Below are 27,983 nucleotides of genomic sequence, written 5' to 3' on the forward strand. Positions count from 1 at the left end.
CTGATGGACTGGAAAAAAGCAGCTGAGCTGCAATCTCAGAGGCATGCAGTTCAAATCCACCAGCTGCTCTGTGGGAGAAAGATGGGAAGTCTCCTCCTGTGCGATTTACTTCCTCTGAAGACCCACTGTAGGGTCAGCTATGGGTCAGTTCCAACTCAATGGCACACAACAAGAAGAACATGATCTTTACAGAAAAAAGACTATCATATCTTTCATTTTTTCCCCCTTGGACTGACTGGTAGATTTGAACTATAAACCTTCGGCTGACAGTGGAGTCGTCAGAGCTTTTTTCCAACTTTAAACACATGTTCGCTCTCACAGTAACACTGCTGTCAGGTCAGACCCCACCCACAGAAACCCTACAGGACAAGCAGACCCCTCCAGGGTTTCTTCGCCTAGAAATATCTTTCTAGAAACTTGACCGCTCTTCTTGCGCTCCTCTTCCAAATCACTGTATATATGAAGGTTTTGGAAAAAAAAAGTTTAAAAGCATCTTTCCAATCAAAAACCTGGAGGGAAAGATTTAGGCTAACCAAAAACTGCTGTATTTCCTTTCCAGTTTCCCTTTCACGGCCGCAGACCCTTCCTCACCCAAGTTCTCATCTAACTGGCTCGCTCAAGGAGAGGGGGAATCGCTGGCCAAATGCTGGATCCAGGTCTCGCCACAGCTGTCTAAAACGAAAGGCCTTTCAGGTGCACCTAGTCCTTCACATCAAAAATAGTCAATATGGCTGCACGTGTATAGAGGTATTTTGCTTTGGTTTTCTTTTTTGTTTGTTTGGGTTTTGCCCCAAGCAGTGGCCACACTTGCTGAAGGGACAAGGCAGATGGCCCTGGGGCTTGCATTCCTGTGACAAATGGCAGTGATGCCAGCGAATGAAGACATCTGCCTCTGGCACCTGCACTGGTACGTCCTGAGACCGTGCTCCTTCAGCACGTCCTCTCTGTGCTCACGGGACGCAGCAAGAGCTGAGCAGCCAGAAGGAATGACTCTAGGCCTTTAGCCCTGCCAAGGACGGCCTCGAGGACCAGATCCGAGGGCTGCTGCATGCGCAGGATGGTAAGGGCAGCCTGGTGGGAATTCTAGCCAGACACCTAAAAAAAAAAGGAGGTGCTGGCCATGCAGACATGGAAGAGCTGCCTCTGGTGGGTCACTGCTGGGCCACGGGACTAGGCCAGTGAACAGAAGCAGAGAAGGCCATGGAGGAAAGATGTGTGTGTGACTCCGACTCCTCTCACACAGAACTTCCATGTCTGCACTTGCTGTCTATTACAGGGCCCTTCGTCTTTCTAATTTACTGACCAGACTTTGGAGTTAGAACACACCCTTTCAAATGTACTGTGTTACATGAAAGTCAATGTTTTGTTTCTTCACCTTCAAAATGAGTGAGTGAAAAATACTATTTTTCTTTAAAAAAAAAAAAAGGAACAAAACTCAACATTAAATTGTGAATAACCAAACCCCAGAGCCTGAGACCCATTTCTGGCTCCGTATCTCGCTTCCTGCCACTGAAGAGCCAGGAGATGCCATGGAGAGCTGTGCCATGCCCACTTTAACTACAGACTGGCAGGACAGAGAGTAGATGTTGCCAGGTTCACCCCTTCCCTGCTTCTTTCTGCAGCAAAGTCAAACCTGACCTCGAAGCTGGGGCTTTGTGATACAAAGAGTTAAGGGACAAGAGAATCAAAGATAACAAGACCCTGACCATGGAGCTGTAGACCAATTCCAGTAGCTGCAGCCGACTGCCAAACCAGGAGAATAAATATTTTAAAGCCACCGTAAGTCACATTTTCCATTATTTCAAGGCAAATGCATTGCTACCTGATACATACCCCAATTTAGTTTTATACGAATCTGAAATTATTTCTTTTCTCTTAGGGTCAATAACTCTTTTGTGAGAAACCTTCACACTGTACTTAAATGACTACACTTTTCTGTTGGCCAGAGTTTTCAAGTGGCATTTTTTATGGAATTTACTGTTCTATGCTAAACGATCTAAACCCTGGCTTGGTAAACATAACTGACTACAAAAGCACTTGACTATCACAGCTTAATTCCACTGTCCCACAGAGCAGACAGAAAGAAGAGCAAAGAAAGAAAAATTTAAATGTTCACTGATGGATAAGAGGAAAAACCTTGCTAGAAAACAGTTTTCTTTCAACAGCCTTTCAAAAAAGGCTTCTATTTACTTATATTCTTTTATAATTATCTGTGGTGCATTTACAGAAAACTGCAATCCAACACACTGTAACTTGGCCTGTACCTTAAAATTAGAAAAATATTTTATACTGTCAAGGATTGCAGAAAATACAGTCATGAGCCACAGAATGTCCCTTCAAGCAATATTCAATGGTGCATATGGCTACAGTCCCATAAAGTTGTAACTGTTGTTGTTGATTGCCATCGAGTTGAATACAACTTATAGTGACCCTATGAACAAAAGGCCTGGAGCCCCACTATAACTATTCACATTTATCAAGTTCATAGAGTTTCCAGAAGCACGTTGTGTAGGAAGTGGATGCCACTCCTTCTTCCAAACAGAGAGCAGAAATCCCAACTGAAGAATGGGGCACAGCAAACACAAAAGTTCGCCATACACAGCAATGTGTTTTGTGTTTACAAAGCAACTGTAGAGTACAGACAGAATCTAAAGTTCATACATTTTGACAATCACAACAAACGTTACTGACTTGAGTTTGGAGTACCTTCTGTCTAGAAATTCCCAACATAACAATGTATTCTTTACCCCAAAACACCAAAATCCAATCTTGGATCATGGATCTCTTGAGCGTTACAGTGTTAGCACGTTGTTGAATTTTCTTTTTAAAATGTTATCATGAAGTAAACCTTGGTTCTCAAACACAGTAACACGAACAACAGCCACAGCAGCAACAAGGAGGAGAGGAGAAGCACTGGTTTGGAGCGTGAGCAAAAAAGACTTTTTAAACAACACGGAGAATCCCGTGAATGCTACTGCTGAGCAACAGAAAGGTGGAAATCCGGGGAAGGAATGCTACTATTCAAGATTTAGCCTTGAGGCACTCAACAACCTCAAGGATGCTAAAGAATTCCGAAAACTCCTCCAAGTTCTTAAAGGATCCGTTCCAGTGAGAGCTAAAAGGCCAAGTTCATGTAAAGGAGGGAAGGATCTGCATCAGATACAGAGAACTCACCAATAAAAGAGACTGAGGGAGAAACACAAAGGGTGAATCTCTCTGAGCAAGCTAACAATCACTGCTAAGGCACAACACCTAGGGCCAGAGGACATCATGATGTTCAGGCAACGTCCAAACCACATAACGACCTTCACAGACATGATGTGCATGATAAATGACACATGGCTCCTATATGAAAGAACTACTGAGTTACAAAGTGACTGGTCATGGTTCAGGGTTTTCTAACAGAGAGGCCTACCTTTCATTTCTCATTCTGAATATAAACTCTAGCTATCTGGTGGGTTACCTCTTTCATGTATCAAATCATTCAACAGTCATTTACTGATGTCATAAAATTCTCTTTCAAGCAATAGCCCATGTATAACACTTTTCTTCTGGTGAAGCAACTTAATAAAAGGATATTTTGTCCAAGATTATTGAGTTCAGGTAGTACAGAGACATCTATTTGACTCATGTTTTACAGAATTATGTCAGAAAGCCAGATCACTATGAAAGTGTATCACAAAATAGAGATGACTCGATTAGCAAGAATGATAGAACATCTCTAAAGAAAAAATATCATATAAAGATATAAAAGTATGGCTAAAAGGCCAGCAGAACATTAGATGAAAAAAATAGCTTCAGGGAACAACCAAGGTCTGTTCCCGCCTCAATTTAAAGATGTGAAAATGAGCTGACCAGAAGAGCTACAGCAAATGAGAAAGTAGAAAATGACTTTCTCTGATTCCCTGCCTTCCTATAATAATCAGGATTAATAAAAATTGCAAGTCATGACATTTAAAGTAGACATATGTTAATGTTTCTAGGGGATGTCTTAAATTTCTTTATTGTGGTAGAGTATGGATAACAAAGAGTGTCACTTTAAAATATTTAAATGTACAATGTAATGACATTATTTACATCTACTATGTCACACAGCCACTTCCACTATCCATTTTTAAAACATCTTCATCATCCCACAAAGAAAGTCTGTATTTTCATTAAACAATTCTTATTCCTTCTTCCCAAAGTCCCTGGGAGCCACTAAGCTACTCTGTTCTCTATGCATCTGCCTATTCCAAATAGAAATGGGATCAATCATCCAGTGTTTGTTGGGTTTGTTTTTTTTGTTTTGTTTTGTTTTTAGTTGGTTTGTTTTTGTTTTGTTTGTGGTTGGGTTTTTTTTTTTTCAACTTACTTTATTGAGCACAATTATTTTTCAGGCTTGTTCATATCACTGCACCTATCAGAATTCCATTTCTCTTTGAACTAAAAAGAATCCATTGTATGGGGTGTTTATACATTCATCTCTCAATGGATACTTGGATGGTTTCAAATATCTGTGTAGGAGTCTTTTAACAATGTACAGCAGTACTACTAACTACAAGGTCATTGGTTTGAATACACCCACTGGTCCAGAGGACAAAGGTGGTCAGTGTATTCCCATAAAGATTTATAGTTTTAAAAACCAGCAGGGAGGGGTTACTCTGAGTTGGAATTGACTCGACACCGAAGACCTGGCTTTGATTTGGTAAACATCTGCGTATTCTAGTAGACAAGTTAAGTTCAATATATAAAGTAGCAACACTCCGCAGATCAGGAATATAAGAATATTATTAAAGATTTGTTCTTTCAGGAAAACATTTGGCCAGATAATCAAGCCCACAGATGACAGATAATATCCAGAAAACTCCTAAAAAGCTAAAAAACACACAATCACACAAAAAGCACACAAAGAGATGCCGTTTGCCTAATAAACCTGTAAGCATTATGCCCATATCCCCATTTTATGGAGTGAATTAGGTCCCCCAAATTATTTATTTTCTATTACATAATCTCTAAATCAGTGGTTATAATGTCAGCTGGGAATTGATTGTTTTCTAATATCAATGAAATAACATTAGTATGGAGTATGGCCCAGGTACATTTCTTTTGAGATATAAGAGAGATTAAGCAAAGGAAGTAGAAGCAGAGATGGGCCAAAGAGAAGCCAAGCTGCAAGAACTTGCAGTTATCAAGTTCAAGGACACAAGGACTCTCCTCCAGAGCCCACAAAGAGAGGGTCCCCTTGAAACCAGCACCTTGAATTTGACCTTCTAGCCTCTTGAACTGTGACAGACTGTCTACTGGTTAAGATCTATTCAGTCCTGTCTCACTGGCATTACAAATAGAGCCCTTTAGAGAAATAAGATTCCTTCTAAACCAACAGATAACAGATAATAACCAGGAAACTCCCAAAAAGCACACAGAGATGTCCTTGCCTAATACATCTGCAAGCATTATGTTCATATCCTCATCTTATGGACTGAATTAGGCCCCCCAAATTACTTAATCTATAAATTTACAAAGTAAACTAAAGTTTCAAGAGCTGACATTTGTAGCTGCAATTTCACGTTGGTGCTGTATACCATACACATGTCACACCCCCCTGTGGGTTTTCAGAGGCCATACATCTCATGGGAGGAGATGGTCCAGTTTCCCCCTGTGGAGCAGCTGATGGATTTGAACTACGTATCTTTGCACTGGCAGCACAACTTCTTACCACTAAGTCACCAGGGCTCCCTACATTTCATTTTAATAATTACCAAGAGATTACTTGCCTTATAGTACCAGCCAGAACCAAACAATAACCTAATAATAACCGTAATACTGTCTAATAATAGACTGTAAGTTTCATTATTTCCTAGCCTTTACGTTGCTGCACAAAAGGGGGGAAAGTAAAAAAATCCGGTCCCGTTAAAGTCTATCGACATTCTAGGGAGCTCTGGTGCCCTAGCGGCAAGAAGTTGTGCTGCAATCCTGAAGGTGCGTGGTTCAAGACCACCAGATGCTCTGCTGAAGGAGGGGCAATCTCCTCCTGTGCCAGTCAGATCTGATTCAATGATACGCAACGGAAAAAAAGGAGAGAAAAAAAATAAAGTCAATCCACATTTTGAGGAAGGGGAAAACGTGTTTCTTTTGGTCATGCCTTCCCTCTGTATGTCAAAGTTTTCAAAACTGTTTTCTCAGTAAGAACCTCCTCATTGGGGTATTTTTATCTTCCGTTTTCCCAGGAAAAGAAAAACTGCGTGGTTTTACATCAGCTCACACATGCCATTTTACAAGGCGACCGAGGCACTCCGCTACCACTGGGATTTGAAAGGCCTCACAACACTTCACCTTTATGCTGGGCTACACTCAGGGTAGCCATAAACACTTTGAAGTAATACAAACCTAAATATTCCTGCTAGGCAAACTGAGCAGTGGAACTGAATTCTAATGAGCCGGCAGCTGTCACAATACGACCACAGTAACCAAATCAAAATATCACCCACTAACACAGATGAGCTTCAAAGGTCATCCTCTAAGCCAACAGCTTTCTTCAGTTCAGTCTGCAGCCCCAGTCGGATCCTGCAGTAAAATGGTCCACCGAGCCACTTCAGAAACCAGTTACTGTACAGTGTGGTGAGTTATTCAGCGCCCTGGTAAAGTCCCATTAGTTGAGCTAGAAGGAAAAACACCCCAGGAAGGAAACGGAACCCTTCTCAATGGGACATGTAAAAACACAGCAGCCAACACTGAACTAAGTTGCATCCAACTGCACAGAAGTATCAATTTTCACATCCTTCAGTTACCAACCCATGTATGTCATCTTACTGGGTACCCTGCTCACTAATCCTCAATCTGGTTGTCAGTTAAGACTCTGGAACGGCAAAAGAATAACGCATGCTTCGAGCCTTCTTCTGATCGAAGCGTTTCAGCCAGAAAACAGATCATCAACCATGGGGAAAAATATTTAGACAATTATTTGCAGAAGTTTAATACTTGGCAAATTAAAAAAAAAAAAAGGAAGGCTTAAAAAAAATAATTCCCACTTTTTTGCATATACCTGTTGCCAGAATGTTCACAATGGCCCATAACATATAGACGACTGTCCTATGACACATCGCTTCTCTGTCCTCTTGGCATATCTTGAAAGCTGTTCAATGATCATCTATCAAGGTTTCTTCAAACTGTTAACATGGGCAGAGATCACCAATTTTCAGCACACTAAGTGTGTATTATCACTGATAATCACAGGTAGTCAGTCACAAGGAAGAAATAACTTGTTTTCTCCAAGTTCAAAACCTAACATGAAATTCCAACCAAGGGACAATGCAAAGGCGAGGTCAACGCTAAGGAACTGCCAAGGCAGAGAACACTGGACACTGGTCAGTTCTGATGGTCCTTTGGATGACTCAGATTTTGAACCTCTCAACTCCTCCTGTACATAGGGTCACTACGAGTTGCAGGTGACTTGACGGCATGCAACAACAACAACTCCTCCAGGACACGCTACACCAAAGAAAAGAAATCACCTACTTAGGATGAAACAAAGGGTGAGGAGATGGCTCTTTTATTTATCTTAAATATTTTCATATTTTTCATTTCTGTCTCCCTCATCTCTGCTGTTTACAGCTAAACAATAGAAAGAAAAGTATTTTTGAGGTATTTTTTTACAAAACTAAGCTTTTTTCCAAAAGGGTTCATACAGGATCAGCTTCCAAAATTCTATATGGTAATGATAACTCCAGATGGTAATGGAACAATTTCCTTCTAGACCAAAAGTGCTATTAATTCTTCCAGCAATATATGAGTGTGTACGTGTCTTATATACACACATACACAAGTCTGTGTGTTCTCTCATCTATTTTTAATTGAGGGATTCACAAGCTAATACATATTTTTTCTAATAAAAATAATTTATGAAGACCCTTTCTCTCACAAATTGCACCCAATTTTGCATAAATATGAAACAGAAGTACAATACATGACTCTAGTCATGAAATGCAGAAAAGTGGAATAAACTGTATGCAATAGAAGTCACATGAACTATGAAAGTTCAGAGTTATAGTAAAGAATCTGTTACTATGACAAAGTGTAAATGAAGGAACATGCCAGCTAAAGCCTGGATCATTTGCCCAAAATAGTACCCTGCTGTGAAGAACAAAATACACAATAACTTACTCCCTTAAGTCCTTCAGTACTTTTTTTTTTACTTTCCATGAAATAAAATCAGGGTGACCACCAGTTCATTTAAAAAAAAAAAAAAGGAAGGGGGGGGTCCAAACGAAACCAGGTCATCTGCAGTTAATAGCTCTTTCCTGTAAAATTAGTGTCACTTATTTCTGTGGCAGACGCCTAATTCAGTCACAGGCTTCCCTGATCTGACAATAGAGAATCTGGCCCAATAAAGTGGCTGATTTATTTCTGATGCTACAGCTTTTACTTTAATATGACATCAGGGCAGAAAAAGTCTTTGAAATGTAAAGAAATCCTTTGTAGTTTTAATGAGAACCAGTCCAGGGCTCTGAAAGTGGATATTGGACTGTTGTCAAAAACTTACATTAAAGTCTAATACCTTCTTTTTGGCTGAGTTGGAAAACTTCCACAAAGGCCGTTAACACAGAATATGGGTTTGGACACAGAAGATAGTTTAGAGAGTCTCGTCTATATTGTGAGTTCCAAATGCTGGCTACACGCGTGGATTTTATTTTGCCTTTGTCTCCCTTTGTAGAACGAGTTTTCCCCTTAATATTGAGAAAACGGTCTATTTTCTCTTTGTGAAGACGCAACCGAACACCAACGTGGCTTAACTTAAAATGGCTTCATCAGCCATGAGTAGCAGCCTGGGCAGATCAATGGGAATCTTTGTTTCCAGATCTTTCCCTAACAAGTCAAGTCAACCCCAAAGCCGGCTGCGATGTGAGAAATTAGCAAGGGGCGGGGGAGGCTTTCTAATGGGGCACCCTTGTCACTTGTTGAAAAAGATTTTTAAAAAATTTCTTCTCTCCAGTAAGAATGTCAGGTATTTCAGAGTTGTTGAAACGTCTTTTTCTCTCTCTGGCCTTTTTTGTACACAACGCCATGGCCTCGCACTCCGAGGGCGACTTCGGTGACCCCAGGCTGACACTGCCCCGTTAATGTCAGATAAACCATTTAGCCCGAGCACAATTCTTTTCTGTGCAAAAATCTGCTTGAGGTGGAAAATGTAGCAGTTTGTAAACAATAAAGAGCCATGTTTCAGACCAGACAGCTTATCTAACAGAGAAGGCCTTTCATGGGGAACAGTGGGTGGGAGCTTCATGGGCATAGTAGCATTTCCTATCACAATGCAGGGGACTGTCTTGGTCTCCATATTTAAGAGTTTAATGGGAAGGAGGGCAGACGGGATAAAAGAGCTGGGCTGACATGGATTTGCAGCTTAAACAACAACAGTGAAAGGAGTCAGCTCTCGGCATGCTGAACTCTCAGCCCACTTCTATTTTAAATACTATTTGAATTGAAAAAGTTATTTGCTTTGTAAAACATTTGTCCATGAGGAAGCATGTATAAAAACAACTACTCAAAATTGCCAGAGATAGTCTGTAGTGTTCATCTACCAGGTGCCCTTTTGTAGAATACTTACCTTCCCATGTAGTAACTAATTTATGAATTCTCTTTTTACTGACTTCAGGTCATCAGAGAATAGGGCCAGAATCTCTCCGGTTCTTCAATATACCCCTTATACCAACTTCTCAAGATCATTCATTTCAAAATATACTCTATTTTATGTAGTTAGAACGGTGCTGGGATAAATTACGGAAACATCTAAAATTTGTTTTTGAAAATCTCTATTTGTCCACCCCAAGAGCTGAAAAGTTACTGTACTACCCTTTAAACAACTGAGAGAAAGTGAGACTCTTGTTTTACTTAAAACATTACATCGTAAAGACTCCTAGCTATGTAGAGACGAGACAGCCTGCTTCTATGGGTGTACGCAGCCTTGGGAACTGAAGGGGCAGTAATATTCTGTCCTACAGGGTTACTCTGAGTCTGCACTGACTCACTGACAAAGAAGAGGTTAAAACAAAACTCCATAATTTAGCATTTTAAGGTACAAAAGAGTACAGTTAAAAGAACCATCTATGATCAAACACACCTTCTTGGTTCTGAAAGTCGGCATGGCACTAAAAGGTACCATCACATGGTGTTCTGCATTTAAGACTAAACTGTAAATTTTTCCTGCTTTGACTATTTGGTGTTAAGTACATTAAATTAACTCACATGGATTTGACAGTTACTAACATGGAGATCTGATGGCTGAGTGGTAAAGAGTTGTGCTCCCAACACAAAGGTACACCGTTCAAATTCACCAGCTGCTCTGTGGGGGGAAAAGATGGGCAATCTCCACTCGTGCAATTTGCTGCCGTCACAAACCTGCCGGAGAGCCAGCTAGCGGTCGGTTCAGACTTGAAGGAACACAGTTACAATACAACGGGGTAGAAAAGGGAGAGACGGAATTTCAAAGGCTAGTAACATTTTAAATCACTAGTATAGCTTTCACGCCTGAAAAAAAAATCAGGCCATTCTTTCAGAAATGATGGTTTCAGGATGATATCATTATGGCTGCACGTTATCCTTGGAGTCCAACAGCTTGTGCCAAGAAATTAAACTTGTATTACTGACAGATTTGCAACAGAACTGGGCCAGGTTGAGAGATTTCCTAATACTGTTAAAAAGTCACGATTAGTAGAATGAAGATTCTCCCCCAAAACTCCAAATAGAGTAGCCAGCTATTGGGACCTTTTAAATCATTATGAATTAGCGTATCGCTATCCAGGCTCCTGCTGTTAAGCCAAGACCCTTATAGAGGAATTAGAAGCAGAAAACTACGCTACAGGTACCGAGGGTGCTCCGCAGAGTCACTCCCTGTCTCGAACTCCATGGCCCCTGCTTTCAGTGAGGAAAAGCAGTACCTGCCCAAATCATTAGCACAAAACTTAACGCCTTAATAAACATACAATGACGTTTTACAATTCAACATCAACACACAATTTATATCTGAGCATATTAAAATACCATGTATTTCCACAACCTTTCAATAAAAACTCAGTGCTGACACTGACTGCACATCATTGCCACCTGACAAGACTAAAATGGGAATTTCCTTGTATTCACCCAATTGACTTTACATGAAACTTAGAGAAACCCCACTTAAAATTGCTGCAATTGGTATAGTTTATGTTTAAGATAGAATTTCCATGTAGATTGAGTATCCTTCGTTTCATTCCACCCAGTTGTAAAACTTAAACCCTTTGTGTGCTCTTACCATGCAAGTGCTTTCAATATTCTTCAATAGTTAAGCAATACAGTATTGAAGCATCAAAAAAAAAAAAAAATCAACAGCTTAAGACCAGAACCTCTGGCTAGAACATGGATTTCCCCTCCCTATCCCCCCAGGCAAAATATAAGCATTCAAAGTGGTACATTAATTAATTTAAAAGCAATCTTACTTTGTATTCTGGAATTGACAAAGGGTGGAGAGAGATTGTCATGTGACCCAAGGTCCCTGCTGGTCATGTGATCATAAGGAGTCCCATCTCCATAGTTCTGTAAATGAAATTACAGTTAAGTTTTTGATTTTGCATTGAGAAATCTGTACACAAGCATACCCCACTACGAAATTTCTCCCAATGAATGTCAGAGTCCATCACATCAGCATCACAAGTAGAGACTGGGAGAGTTTCTAGAACCAGCAACATTTCTCCGAGTGACAGTGAAATCTTAGGAATAATAACAGTACCAACTTCATGAACTTCGTGACATGAGTAAATGAAATAATGAACATAAAACACAGGATACACCTAAGTATATTAGAAATAATTAATGTTCTTTTTGTATGGTGCCACTGACATGAAATAGGCAAATGTATAAGAACCAAATGATCTGATAGTAATTACTGGCTACCAAGGGGGGGGAGGGAGTGAATAAGCAGGACAGAGAAACTGAGTTTCTCTTATTAGTGAGCAAATAGTTTTAACATGGCAGTGGTATCACATCTCTCTGTACTGCATGCAAAAAAAACATCAAATTTGCAAATATTTGATAGATATATAAATGTTTCTTATATATAATTCCATAATACAGTCACGTAAGGAAAATTATATATTTTACATTTAAAAAATGTAATATTTTTGATAAGTCAACATTCTTTGTTAAAATGGAAAACTGTGCTTGCTATAAGATAAAATTTCCTTTAAAGAATGTCTTTAAAGCAGAGACACTGAAACATTATTTGGTTTTATGATAATAAGAGGCCAATGTTTTTGTATAGTGACCCTTATGGAATACAAGAGAATTAAACTACTTCTTTAAGTAGCCAATGTGCAAAAACATTACAAATATTACAATGTAACTACAAAAGAACAGTAGACCTTAAGCATAAATTAGTATTTCTAAATTTTGTCCAAGTATCCCATTAAAACACATACACACACAGAGTTTTAAAGCAGTCCTTTTTTTTTTTTTACAAAATTCTTTCATTATTAGGATTATCTCATTGCTCTAATGAGACTTTAAAATAAAGCAATGCTTTTAAGTTGCCTAGTCAATTAATTTGAATGGAGAAATTTGGGTTAACACCCAGCAAAGACTTAAAATCACCTGTGTTATCAGCTGGCTCACATTTCCAACTAAAGTGACCCAAAAGAAAAAGGAATATACGTCATTCTGCTCAGCTGGCTGAGATGCTCACAAAGTCCAAGTCAAATTTACCCAGAGGTACCAGTGGGCAAGGAAGCAAAAGGGCAGACTCTGCCCACATAGAAAAAGATGGTGCTATGTTCCCAACGAAAATGCAAGCCACCTCACTGGAGGATGACTGGAAGCTTAAGGGCAGGCAGAAGGGCCTTTCCTCGTTTATAAAAACTTGCATGAGTGACAGCATTATCTCAACTGGCCAGGACGTGGATACAAAAACATGCCACATTTTAAATGCATTTCTGTGTTTTACACTTAGTCAGTCTATAGCAGTCAATGCATAATCTTGATGATTATAAAGTGTCCTCATTCAAGATTCTGTAAGTATTGTAAGCGTAATATCCAAAGCTAGTTTATCTCTTAGCAGAAAGCCACACACCATAATGGGACACCACCTTACGAGTGAGGGAAGGGAGCCTTAACAAGGGTGCCCAAGTACCTATCAAATTAAAAACAAACCAAAAAACCCACACAAACGCAAACCAGTGAGCCATATATAATTTACACTATATTAACTCCAAATGATTCACTCAAAATTCCTTAAGAAAAAAAGAACTGTTAATGAAAACATTTCGAGATCTACGATGGTTTCTAAATGGAACTTCTTCTACAGCACGTAATTAAAACTACTATGATTGTATGGAATGGAGACATCTTAAGCTATTAACGGAATCTGAATGAACTAATGATGAAGAGAAGTTCTGTCATCTCCTGCACTGACTGTCAAGAGGAATGGATTTATTTCTGCAAGTGCAGCCTGTAACATGAGGAGGCGGCAAGATTTCCTCAACCCATCCATATAATGCATTAGAATGTCAAACTCGACAGCTGGTGCAAGGGCTCAACAGCGTTCCTGGTAAGCTTCAAGATCCTGCTGCATGTACCCTGCAAACGACAGTGGGGATCACAATGCCAGAGGACAGGTGGGAACGCAGAACCACGGCTTGCAGAAATGGTCTCCTTTGACAGACTGATTACTTTTCCTGCCTCTTCTGCCAAAAGAGAGACCTCTCCCCACAGCAAATGCATGTGAATACTTAGAGGAAAATATTACCATCCCCACAGAATGATTCATCTAGATAGCGGCAGTCTATTTTTAATTTGGGGCATTAGATGCATATAATAAAAGCTGACATGGATTTCAGAGGCCTTGAAATGACTCCGTTAAAGATACATTATATTAAACAATCGTATCTATTTAAGTAGGGAGAAACATAAATGATCCTCTGTTTCCACTGCTTCATTTCACAAACTGAGGACCAAGGAGGTGAGAGGACAAGCTAAGGTCGCATTAGTGAAATATCACGCCTACTTTGCCCCATCACTCATTAACTTCCACGGTCTTCCCATCACCCCCAAACTACAGCAGACAACCCATGAGCAAATCACACATGGAGGAAAATCCTGAGAAGTTGTACTAAAATCTTGTGACCTAAGAAATAAAATCAACTGGTGTCCAAAGGTGGGAAAAAAATGTATTTATTATGCTAAGAATAAATTGCATACTATAAAATTTTTCAAGAGCCTATTTTCACCAATGCATTATAGCAATATTATTTTTTTATTTAAGAAGTCATATCATCTACAAGAAAGAAAGGGGTGGGAACCAAGCCAGTTTTCTTTACCCTTTTTTCTTTTTTTAAAGAAATTTTCTACTAGTTTTTTTTACAAAATTTGAATACATTGTTTTCAAGAACAAATTCTTTCAAATTTCCTCCCCCTCCCACCAACCAACCTAATTGTACAACCTCATGATGAATCCCTCTTGCCCCTGCACATCCTCATCCTTCTGCTTCTAACCTCTCCCACCCCTCTTGGATCATTATACTCATTCTACAATAATGGTTTTTCACAATATTTTCACACCAGCTTTCTTTAATACCGGACTAATGACTGACAAAGGTACTCTCAAATATTTAATGAATTACTTTTCTCCTAATTTGCAGCAGTGGAATGGGCGTGAAAACTAAAAACACCACCAGGTAAAAGAATGAGAAAGCTTCAAAAGTGGCTTTTCATTTCGACTTGGTCTGCACACATTTCTGGACATCTAGGTTTTATGTATATGTAACTCACATTCAGTTTGTCAATTTACATATGTGGGCTGTCTGGTTACAGGGAAAAGATTAGATATACTTACCCTGGATGGGCTTGGATGTCCTCCATTCCCCCAGGACCCTGAGCTACTTCTGTCTTCCACATCTAGGGACAAGAGAAAAGTTCTTTAGGCTTTCTTGCAATAATTCTTTCTTTTTGTATATGCACTTTTAAATTAATGTTTCAAATTAATCTCCTGTTGCCTTTAATTAAGAACCAGGCACAAGGCTACCCCGATGATAGTGGCTTCTGACCCGTCTACTGAAATTAACTCATTTAAATTCACAGCAGAAATGAACTGGACCCTCAGGAACCAGAGGTACGAACATAAAAATTACTCCATCCCCTCAGTGTTTCACAGTCTCAGTTTTCAGAGACCTGAAAATGCACTTGAGAAGTTTTATTGAAAATGATTTAGACAAAATAAGTTTCAATAGATACTAACAGATCTTAATTTTAAAAAAGGGAAATGAAGGTATATACAAATACTAACATGACACTATCCTTATCATATAGCTCCCTGATGCTTTCCCCCCAATAATCAAGACTTATCATTTCACCTAAGAGATATGTGATAGAAGATGATGAGGCAAAAAGTGTTCAGTAACTTATTTCCAACAGTACATAAGAGAGGTATAAGAGTTTGGAAAGGCTGCATCATCTGCAATATCATCATGCATGTACACATGTATGTGTGTGTGCATTTACACATACACAGGCACACATGCTTGTTGTGTTAGACGCGCACTGAGTCGAGTCACTCGGATTAACACTATGTACAACAGAAGAACCTTTTCCTAATCCTGCATCACAATTTCTGTTCAACTCAAACTCACTGCCGCAGCAGCTGTGTCAAACGCTGACCTCTACTTCACCAAGTATGGTGCCTTTCATGTGCATATGACATACATGCTTATGTATCTTTACAATTTTTATTACCTTAAAAAAAAAAGAAAGAAAGAAACCAAACAGAACACCAAGCCATATTACATGGTCCTTTTGAGGGCTGGAAAGCAGTTCTTAGACTCCAGGGTCATGTTCTCCTTGCTAAATGCAGGTGAGGAGACTCACATGAGAATCAGGACTCTCAACTCCGTGCCAGCCCCGCTCCAGCACTAACCCCATTACTGGCAGCTCCAGGAGCACTTCAAGTGGCAAACACTCAGGATGGAGAATGTAACAGCTCAATGGCCATTTTAATTGCTTAAACCATAAAAGTGTTGCAAAGATCAGTCCCTCTATATTTAGGGATGGCGCTGAGATTTTTGATGAAAGCCCCTTTTGTAAGTCTCAAAAGTTTCGCAGTTGTATTATTTTGACAATGGTTGTTAACAGACGGCCATCACAACCCTCTTCTGACAGAAGTGGAGGAGGAGGTGTGAAGCTTTGGTTCAGGAGACATAATCCCGTTTATTGTGTTTCCTAACATTTCCGTGATATTATTTATTCTTGTAATGCACTACTGTCATTCCTTTATTACTGCTATTTTATGATCAACAGAAGTAATCAACGGAGTATAATTAATTGATTGATTTTGGGGCACAGTGGAGTACATCGTGTTTGAGAGTATCTGAGACACAGGACAGCAACAACAGAAAAGCAACTAACTGTTACCGTTCAACTGAAATTTTAATTTATTTTATACAAACATTATTTTGGTCCTTTTTAATTGCTGCTTCAGAAGATAACCCAACTGCAAACAGATGGCCCTGGGGACATCTAAAATCGGTACACTGTGAGCTTTAAGTCATGTCAAGAATGTTCTGGAGAGCACATCGAGGCTGGAGAGAGGATACAAGGCTTTTCGAAAGTCGGCTGTTAAACACTCCAGCATCCTAGTCTATTTTAAATTCCCTAGACTCAGACACCAAGAAGGCACTTTCCATCCTGAGGGATGTTCACACAAACGGAATGTGTAGCCTACATGAGACTATTCTTAACCAAAAATAAGTATTTTAATTTTTTTAAAGTATCATGATGTTACGTATCATCAAGTCAGCACCAACTCCAACCTGACCTAGCAGGTTTTCAGGGACTGTTAACCACATGGGAGGAGACTTCACATTCGTTCTCCCCTGGAGCAGCTGGTGGATTTGAACCGTGTGTCTTTGGGTGGGCAGCACAACTCTTTACTCATAGGCCACCAGTGAGCCAAACAACTGACACTAAGACAAGTATAAACAGCAAACTCTCTAAACTACTCCGAGTTCCCACAAATCTGCCACTATCTTGGTTTTCTTTGTACGCAAAGCCAGTGAACTCGGATTAACTGGAAGAGGTTTCTTCTCATTAAATGTGGAAAAAGTCGGGAGGAAAAAACCCAGATTTCATTGCTGTAGTCATCCCAAGACTTAACAGTGTTTGGACCTATTTGACATTTGCAATTTTGAAAGATGTAAAATAAGAATAGTAAGCAGAGCCCAGGAAGAAAGACGGCAGGTGCTCAACCAGGAAGGATTCTGCTCCTCCCCAGACACGGTGCAAGGTCTGGGGATATTCTGGGGATTGGAGCACATGGGGTCACCATGAGGCAGAGACAATTCAATGGCAACTGGTTTGGTTTTTCTGGAATGTTTTTGGTGTGCTTGTTTTGTTGGTAATAGCATCAAGGGAGTGGAGGGCAGCCATGCTGAATATCCCAGGATGCACAGGTACACTTCTCACAGGGGTTCATTCAGCTCCAGATGCTGGAATGGTGCCAGGGTCAGAAGCCCCTGCCGTAAGGGCGGGGAACTGTTTTGAAGAGCAAAGAGAAGAACCAAATTGGAGTGGTGGAAAAAGTACTGGAATTGTATTTCTAATTTAGCAAGAACTCTTACTAAGGACAGTGTTCTATGGATTTTTTTTTTTTAAAAAAACTCACACTTTAGCTGGAATCTTTCAAGAAACCTTCCTGTACATCCTCTGTCCACAGGATAAAGGGGGAAACGATGGTCAACTAGGCAGCCTGTTAATTAGCAGGCAGCTAAAACACATCAAAACGTGAGTATTCCCAACTGGGCAATTTCAAAAGGGAGCAATCCACTAATTAAAAATGCTGGAAGTCTAAGCTTTTTCAAAACAGGTTAAATACTGGCTGGGTTCCTTCACAAAGAGATTCCCAACCAATGGGAGCCGACTGCTCTTTTCCCATCCATTCCCATTTCCATCTTTCTCATTTCCTGACCTCACGCTGCTACACCTTCCTGGCTGCTTCTCCCTTTTTTACAGCTAACAGGCATTCCTTTCCCTAAGTGGCCTGCTACATCAGGAGGGTGGGGATAAATGACCAGCACTCCCTTGCCCAACAATCCTGTGACTTCGGCTTGGTCCTCACTTCTCCATCCAGAAGACAAAGTTAAAGCAAGGACAATTAAGTGTAAGGGTGCAGATCACAGGATAAGGGACTCTTGATAACCTGACCAGGAAGTTATGCCAACCACATTTTTTTTTCCTCCCTAAAAGGCAATATACTTAGTCTACGAAGAAGGAAACACAGAGACCAATGTAAATAAGTCAAAAGTCCATGAAGAGTCATAGTTAAGAGGACAAACTTGAGGTCCTAAATATCAAAATAGGGATTTCAATTTCACTTGGAAAACAGTGGGGGAGCAAGGCTGGTTCCTGAGCAGGAGGAGCCTGGCAAGATGGAATTTGTGCCATAGGAAGAGGGAACAGTTAAGTGATGAAGGTTACTTGGGAATGAGGGGAAAGGAAGGAGAGAAAGTGGAAAAGTATTTGCACTACAGTGATAGCCATTCTCATATAAAGAACATGAAATAAAAGAATGCAAAGAAATTCAGTAAGCATAAATTTGCTCAGTGACTTAATTTCCCTTTGTTGTTGCAGTTCTTTTATGCCATCAAGGCAAGTACAACTCCTAGCACCCCTATAAACAACAGATCCAAACCCTGTCCTCTCCTTTCAGAATATGCTTTTTATCTCCCCATTTCAACAAATCCCAGTGTCTCCCACAAACGTGAGGATGTCAAAGTGTTGACAGCATAAGCTAACGACTTGGACTAAGTATCATGTTAAGTTTAACTTAAATTTTGAGTAAACACATACGAGAGCTGCCTGATTCTGCTGGTTTAGGGTAGTTAGTTGTACCTGGGTCCTTTCCAGTTTGAGAAACCAGATTCATATCAAACACAGAAGAACCTAGAATTCCATAAAACCAGAGAAACAACCAAAGAGAAGCAATGCATTGTGCTAAGAGTCTAGAGAAGCTTCCTCTTATAGAAATATATTGTGATTCTGATGAAAAGCTCTATGTTACACTATGAAGAGGTTCCATTATTGGAGACGGTGGTGGTGAAGTTCTTCCTGGAAAGATAATCCTTCTGAAGCATGTTGAAGTCTACACCACCACACATCCTTCTCCCTGCAACAACAGACACTATTAAATATCCTCCACACCATTATGGAGACTCACAGACTGCGTACATCTGTGGCTCCTACTAATTTCCTAGTCCAGGAAGAACCCTTGGCTGAGCCCTCCACACAAACTGAGATGGCATATGCTCTCCGTCAGTGCCAGATGAATTTAGAGTTCAAAATATTTCATCAGCAAAGAGCGTGCTAAGGAAGTGCACATTTTCATTAGTACCCAGTATAATAAGAGCTCTAAGTGGAGTAATCCGAAGTCAAATTGAAGTATTCCCACAGACACAGGCAGAGTCGAGGAGCTTCAAAGTTTGATTGACAATGTCCACACAAACCAGGACCCTTACTTTCTGTTCATATTTCTGCAATGATGAAGAAACTTCCAGCACCTTCCAAAGCTGATGGAGCAAAGAATGGGAGCTATCCATGCAAAACCTAAGAGACTTCGGATACAAGGAATGATGTCATAGGCTTCCTACTTTCAATAATCATTAACATCAACTCTGGTATCCTCATATCTAGTCAATGTCCTCATCAAAGAAATACCAAACTTGTTTAAAACATATGCCAACTGAAGGAGCAAAGGTAAAATATGAAGAAACGTGAAAGAAAGCAAAGTAAGGGAGAAATGTTCAAAGGGAAATTAGTCCAAGATTTTAGCATTTGTTAAACTGTAACCGCAATTATTTTTTTTCTTTTCTACTAGTTTATTTACAAACTTTGAACACAAATTCGAACAAATTCTTTCAATTTCCCTCACCCCCTCAACCCATCAAATTGTATGACTCCATGATTAATGTTCCCTTCCATGCACATCCACATCCCTCTGCTTGCAGCCTCTCCCACACTTCTTGTACTCATTCTAAAATAATGCTTTTCTATAATATTTATCCTTGTGGGACTGAGTTAGTTCACTCAGCATAATGCTCTCCATTCCCTCCCAAGTTAGGTAGTAAGTTAAAAATATCATTGCCACTACGTGCTGCATAGTTAAGCTCAAAAGAAATTATTTTCCAAAACCAAATACTAAATAGACACAACTCACTGTCTTCAATTGATCCATCAAGTTTCTGAAATTCTAAACCGTAAGAGAGAAAACTGCCCATACTTCTCCGGAAGAGCAGCTGGTGAATTCAAACTGCTGACCTTTTGAGTACAATGCAACAGTAACACACTATGCCACCTGAGTTCCTTCAGAATCATAGGCATTTAAATTACAAAGTCCATTTAACAGTACGATAACATAGGGGAAAGCATTTTTAGATATAACATAAAACTGAGATGATATGAAAGTAACAATATGAAATGCCTAACTATTATGTTATAAAAATACTAGTAGAGGCGAGCTCTGGTGGCCTAGTGGCAAGAAGCTGCGCTGCAATCTCAGAGGTACACGGTTCAAATCCACCAGATGCTCTGCTGGAGAAGGAGGAACAATCTCCTCCTGTATCAGTCAGATCTGATTTGATGGTACACACAAAAAATAATTAAATAAAATAAAATTTTTAAAAAAAATAGTAGAAGTCCCTGTTCTGAAATCCCCAAATCTCCTTTAAGACTTACACTGAATGGACAGTTTTTAATGAGTAGAAACACATCATCAAAGAAGATGCTCCGATGATCAATATACCCAAGAAGAAATGCTCAAGATAATTAGCTAGTAAGAGGGATGCAAATCAAAACAAGAATGAGCCACAAAGGTCACTAGCACAGAAAACAACAAATGCTGGCAAGAGTGTGGACAGATCAGAACTTTCAAACATTACCATATAAAGTGGTACAACCACTGCGGAAAATAGCTTTGCATTTCTTTCAAAGGTTGGCAATAAAAATGGCATTTGATCCAGCAGTCCCATTACTAGATACACATACCTAGAGAAACAAGAATTGGGATAAAAGCAGAAACATGACCACCCACGTTCACAGCAAAATTGTGTGCAATAAACCACAAAGAGATAGAAACAACTTAAATGCTCATATACAGGTGAATGGATAAAGAAACTGTAGTAAAAATTCAGTAGAATACTATGCAACACTGAGGAATAATGATTAATTCATTAAATACTGCATACCATGAATGAACACAGAAACATTTTGCTCAGTCACGAAAGGACAGATACCATGTGTTTTTGCTGTTACAAAAAGTTAAGGGAAGGTTTATACATAACATGAATTGAGAGGAAAAGAGAAATGAGTAAATGGATAACAGACACGTATTAGGATACACAGGAACGAGTATCAGCATAGTGTCACTACAGAAAGGGAAGAAGACATGGTTTGAGTGCTGTCATTAATGCCATAAACCTAAGTAAGTTATGGATGAAAAGTTGAATGGAAAAATAATTTGCTGTGTAAATTGTCACTGATCTCTCTCTCTCTGTCTCTCTCTCTCTCACATACACAACACAGAAGAAATTAAGACAAAAGGAACTTTGTATCCTTCATATCAATCCATCTAATTTAGAAGTTATCAAGGTTCTAACTCATTTCCTAACTTGAATAAGTGAACTTTCAATTTAGAGAGGCATTTCTAGTCCAAATTGTTAGAACTATCCCAAACCTTTGTCTTGAAGAGAAGTTAGCCCTTGTAAGACCTCATCTTTCTGAACAACAATGAATAACTGAGCTCACACTGTAACAACGTCTACGCGCTCCCTCTTTTATTTCTTAAACTCTGAGGTAACTAAACACACTTAATATCAGTCTTATTAAAATAACATTCTGGGGGGGATGTAATTCAAATAGTGCAATAACAACAATTGGAAGAAACTGTCACATCTGAAAACTTTAAAGAGAATAAAGAACTATATACATACTGATTCTAATGTTGCACAGACCAGCTTCAAGTATTTCCATTTAAAATGAAAATAATGTGAGGAACTTTGTAATTAGGTATTTGGTTTCATTCATTTACTAATACACATCTTAGACAAGGGAAATAAAAGGCAGACAGTTGCAAAACCATAAATGTTTCACTTACACTACAAAGGAGTATCTTTGAGAACTTTTCATTTCCCAATATGACAGAATATATGTCTGTTAACTTGCACATGTAATGATACATAAATTTTTCAAATGATACATTTAATTTTTATGTGGCAAAATCTGAAACACTGTCATAACATAAGAAAAGCAAATCCGTATTTAAAAATGCCTATTTGATAAATAATTTGGTAACAATATTCCAATGGGGGAAATAAGGAACGAAGATGAAACATGTAACAGTTTCGTCTTTTCTTCTTTCTTTCCTACACCCCTCTTCTCCCTGGGGTGCCATTTGTGAAGCTCAGGGAAGGGCCAGGCAGGCTTAATTGAAATATTTGTAGGCTGTAATTGCTGTGCAGAACCACAGTGGTTCACTTCTCCCAAAGAGCCTCCATTCCTCTCACGAGGGTCAGAGATCCCCCGCTTTCCCTTCTAGTTCATGTTCTCCTTCAACAACATCTACTTCTGCCTTTTCTATTCTCTCCTGCTAACCACTCTTTTAAATGTTTGACGATATTTTCTGAAGACGACTGTTTGAAATGTTCGAATGTCTCCCCTACATCACTGTCTAGAACATTCACATTGGTATCAAATAATCTCTGCGATAAACTGAGTTTAACGTGAGCCTCTCCACATCCTGGTCCTTCCACCTGTGTTTAACACGATGGCCTGTGACCCAGCAAAGACAAGCAATCAATCTACCATGTTATCTACAGGGGTCATGTCTTAGTTTTAGACCAATTTTCTTTGGATTTGGGCTCAAATGTGCAAACCACACTATATTACTCTGCGAAACATCAATGAGAGGGCTTAATTAAGTAACACTGACAGATAAATCCATTTCTTTCGCAGTAATCAAATCAAAGCAGGTTGACATAACACAGGAACTTAATACAGTTATTCCCTTGTAATTGGAAAAAGGCCCTTTACTTCTCATTAAAGCAATCTTCTGGGTATTGGCATAATAAGAAGGCTCAGAGCTTTAATACTGCCCTATAAAAGTCTCAAGATACAGACCCTTTAAGCAAACAAGCCAGATTATCTCATTCCTTGATCACAGCCGAACATGCAGTTCCTACTGTTTTAAACTACTAATTCTTTATCTCTGGTACAATTAAAAAGAGGTAAATCTGTATAAAACGCATGCTATGGAAATCCGTTAAAAATGCATAAACTGCTTACAGGTTTAGAAACCTACCTCATATATCTGAAGAAAAGTGGTCCATTAAAATGAATTTGAAATACTTAACGAAAGTCAAATTGTAACTGCTTGTATCAGAGGAAAATTATCTATTTTACTCATTGGGCTTTGCAGGATGGATTTTCACCAAATTTACATCCTGCTCTTCAACGGTATCCCTAATCAGAACTGGGAGACAGTAAGTACAAGAGAAAGGTTTCATTTTGCTGGATGTGAAGAGCAGTGAATCACCTGGTCAGCTGTCAACCATGCCATGACTAGGTAATAACCCACAGAGACAAAACACTATTCTACTGTCGTTTTATTAAGCTAATTTTCAGCTTTTCACTGACTGTGAGTAAATTTCTGCCACTTAAGTATAGACACAGGACCAATCAAAATTATTTTAGTGAGTTCTTTCCAAACTCAGTCCTAAAAAGTCATTGAGTTGATTCCAAAACATGGTAATCCTCCAACAGGTTTGCTTCCAGGGCTGTCACATGAATATGGAAGCAGAGTGCACTAGCTTTCTTCAGAGGAGCAGCTGCAAGATCCTAACTACTGGCTTTCTGGTTGCCAAGCCAGCATGCAATACACTACAGAGGGATTCCCATGTATGGGTGGCCATCGGAATCCCCTCAGGAAACACACACACACACACACACACACACACACACATCTCTGGCCTCACAACAGAACTAATCAAGAAGAAGAGAAAAAAAAAACTCAAAGGTTGGAACCAAAGAAGAGATACAGCTTTAAATTGTTCATCTATCTCTTTGACTTTTTTCCTTTTCCCATTGTAATGTAATTAGAAACTGTATTGCATTCCATTTCTAAACTCTTTGGGAGTCAATTGTATTCATTCAATTATTCCAGCCTTCGATACTTCAGTGTGTAGATTTCAAAAGAACAAATTCTTAAAATCAGGGCAATTACAATGGATTCAACACCTTTCTCTAATCCATGGGCCAGAGCCCAAGGTACCATTTATTTCCCTTTTGGAAAAAGATTCAGCCCCGGATCATGCTGAGCTTAGTTCTCAAACTCTCTCGTCCTTTCTCTCAGGGAACAGATCCCTGACCTTCTCTCCAAAACCACTGTTTCTACAGAATACAGGCGAGTTGTTTCATAGACTGTTTCTCAATCTAGATCCGATCAGGGCATGCATCAGTGGCCGCGACACTGTGAGAGTGACCAGGACAGCTCTCCTGGGATGTTGCCCACAGAGCCACATGGCGTTAAGCTCATCTCTTATACTCATTAGGGCCACCTGATCAAGATGTGATGTGATTTCTGGTGGTCCAATCCCTGGGAGTTATCATGCTGACAACTCAGAGAGGAGGCGCCTCTCAGAAGGTTCTATTTCACCAGGACCTCTCAGAGAAAGAAGGGCGATCTCCTCCCTCGTCATTTACAGCCTCTGAAAACCTACAGGAAAGTCAGCAATGAATTGACTCTGACTCGATGGCAGTGAGGTTTTGTTGTTGTTAAGTCTGACGCATAATGGCAATTCTTCTTTATGCAACTAAACAGCAATCTATGGTGAGACTCTTTAAGTTACTTCAATTGTCTGCTTATTTTAAAAATAGAAGGTAAAAAGTGAATAGAAAACTGCTCCCACCCCTGCTTTGTCCACATTCACATCAGGAAGGATCCAAAGTATTTTCATAGGTGACTCTTATAGGTCTTTGATCCGTAACTATGTAGCTTTTAAAACCACAGAAATACTGGACAATAAATGCAAAATTAAGTGGATATATGCATTCTGTGTGAACTGCTAAAAAATTACTGAATTGTTTATTTATACTTTGAAATTAATTTGACAGTATCTAAGGACCTCTGGTGGTATAGTGGGCAATGTGTTGGGCTGCAAAAGGAAAGGTGGAAAGTTCAAGTCCACCAGCTGCTGCTCAGCGGAAGACAGATTCAACTCTCTTTAACATACAGCTTCAGAAACTTGCTTGGAAGGTTGCCATGAGCTGGAACAAACTTAAAACAAGTAGATTTCAGTTTTAATTATTAGTAGTGTCTCTCCCTGCAACCTAGGCAAGAAAAGAGAGGTTAGAAGGTGTAATAAGCTAAGATCTATTATATATATATTATAGGTATAGGCCATGGTCTTTGCAACTAGTTATTATACTTCAGAAAGCTGGAGAATAAGTAAGAATGACAGAAGAAGAATTGATGCCTTCATGTTGTGGTTCTGGAAAAAGAGTTTTGAACATACCATGGACTGCCAAAAAAACAAATTAGTCTGTCTTGGAGAAGGTAAAACCAAGTCCCTCCTTGGAGACTAGGATTTTGAAGCTTTGTCTCACATACTTCAGGCACGTGGCCAGGAGAGACTAAGGACGTCATCCTTAGAAGGGTGAAGGGACAGTGCAGGAGAGGGAGACCGGGATGAGAAGTACTGATACAGTATCTGGGGCGATAGGGACTGGTTTGTCAGAATTAGTGAGACTGGCTCAGGACAGAGAAGGGTTCAGAGCTACTGTACTTAGGGTCACTATAGGTTGCAGGCGACTCAATGGCACATAAACAACAACAACATACTATACTGGTTGTTTTTATTTAAGCCTCTTGTTTAGAGTAAAAAAGACCTCGGATAGGGCCTTTGTATTTAAAAGCCAATGGTTACTATTCTACATTCTTCTAAGTGAGACAGCACACTTCTCTCAACATACTGTATTGAGGTTCAACCAAATGAAGAAGTGACTATTTGTGAAGAACCCATTCTGTGAATTAATGGAATGCATAAATCCAAGCGAGACCATTCCTTTAGGAGTCCACACTGCACTGCCAGTCCTTACACTGCCTTAGACCACTGTGACAAGGAGCAATGCCAGAGCCGGCAAATTCCTAATCACATTTTTTTTTCTACTAGTGTATTTACAAAATTTGTATTCAAATTCGAACAAATTCTTTCCATTTCCCTCAATCCCCCACCCATCAAATTGTACAACCCAGTGATTAATCCCCTATCCCCGCTGCACAACCACATCCTAATCAAATTTAAATGAATAAACACAAATACATTAATTAATGAGAAACAAAACCAAAAAGCCAGTGGGCTTTCATTGTTGTTATTTTGTGCCATCGAGTCACCTGCGACTCATAGCGACCCTATGTACAATAGCCCTAAACCCTGTTTTATCCCAGGCTAATCTTATTGTCTCTGACACCCCTAACCCCATTACCCTAGTGACTAAATCAATCCACCTCATTGAAGGTATTCCTCTGTTCTATCCCTCCAACCTTCCTAGCATGACATCCCTTTCAAAGGGCTGATCCCATCTTGCAACATGTCCCAAGTATGTCAGACGAAGCTTCAGAATCCTTGCCTCCAAAGAGCAGTCTGGCTTCACCCTCTCCAGGACGAACTTGTTTGTTCTCCTAGCAGTCCATGGTATATTCAATACTCTTCTCCAGCACCACAGCTCAAAGGCATCAATTCTTCTTCTATCATTCCTAGTCATTGTCCAGCTTTCTGATGCATAGCAAATAATTGCAAAGACCATGGCCTGTATCAGATGCACCTTACTCTCCAGACTGACATCGTTGCCCTTCAGTACTTCAGAGAGGTCTCTGACAGCCGACTTTTCCAATGCAATTTGTCTTTTCATTTCCTGGCTGCTGGCACCAAGAGTGTTGATTATAGAGCTAAGTAAACTGAAGCTGTGAACAATCTCAATCTCTTGACTGTCTATCATGATGCTGGCTCAGTGGTGAGAATCTCTATTCTCTTGATGTTGAGCTTCAATCCATATTAAAGGCTGTAGTCCTTGACCTTCTGCAGCTAGTGCTTCAGGTCCTCCTCCGTTTCAGCAAGCAGAGTTGTGTCATCTGCATAATGCAGATTGTTGATGAGTCAGTCTTCCTCCAATCCTGATGCCACATTTCTCCTCATAAAGCCCAGCCTCCTGGATAATCTGTTCTGCATATAGATTGAAAAGATAGAACACATCCTTGACGCATACCCTTCCCAATTTTGAGCCATGCAGTGTTTCCTGCTCTGTTCTGACAACTGCCTCTTGGTCCAAGTATAGGTCTCACATAAGCACAATCAAGTGTTCTGGGATTCCCATTCTTCTCAGAGTCAGTCACAGTTTGTTCTGATCTACGCAGTCAATAAGAAACATAAACACAAGTATATACACAGATTTCACCTGATGGTATGCACAGGAATCACATCGATTACATCTGTGGAAAGAATCACTGGAGAAGCTCAGTATCAGCTGCGAAATCTAGGCCAGGTCCTGACTGTGAAACAGACCACCAACTACTCAAATGAAAGTTCAAGCTGAAGCTGAGGAAAATTAAATCAAGTCCCCAGGAACCAAAATTTGACCTTAAGTCTATCCCACATGAATTTCAAAACCATCTCAGGAACAGTTTTGAGGCCTTGGTCATTAATGAGGATGAGTTGAGGGAGGATATTAAAAATATCCTCCAGAAGAGTGGAAAAAGTCATTACAGAGAGAGGAGGAAGAAAACACCAAGATGGATTTCAGAAGAGACTCTGAATGTTGTGCAGTAAAGCGCTGAGAAGCCAAAGCAAACGGGGGAAAAAATCAAGATATTAAGGAGTTGAACAGGAGATTCCAAAGGGCAGCGTGGGAAGACAAAGTGAAATATCCCAGTCACAAAAGGACAAATA

General features: G+C 39.7%; 1 protein-coding gene across 7 annotated transcripts in view; it reads right to left on the reverse strand.

Annotated features, from left to right (window-relative positions):
• Positions 1–27,983, reverse strand: part of TCF4 (transcription factor 4) — a 419,315-nt gene that overhangs the window by 256,247 nt on the left and 135,085 nt on the right. For all 7 annotated transcript variants that reach the window (XM_006891721.1, XM_006891719.1, XM_006891724.1 and 4 more), the window contains exons 3-4: positions 14,837–14,898; positions 11,451–11,547 (exon numbers count right to left, since the gene is read on the reverse strand). In XM_006891721.1, the coding sequence (XP_006891783.1) occupies positions 11,451–11,547; positions 14,837–14,898 (159 nt within the window). The remainder of the gene's footprint in view (positions 1–11,450; positions 11,548–14,836; positions 14,899–27,983) is intronic.

Source organism: Elephantulus edwardii, unplaced genomic scaffold (genome assembly GCF_000299155.1).
Source record: "Elephantulus edwardii isolate Elephantulus edwardi_28Jun2011 unplaced genomic scaffold, EleEdw1.0 scaffold00103, whole genome shotgun sequence".
Lineage (NCBI taxonomy): Eukaryota > Metazoa > Chordata > Mammalia > Macroscelidea > Macroscelididae > Elephantulus > Elephantulus edwardii.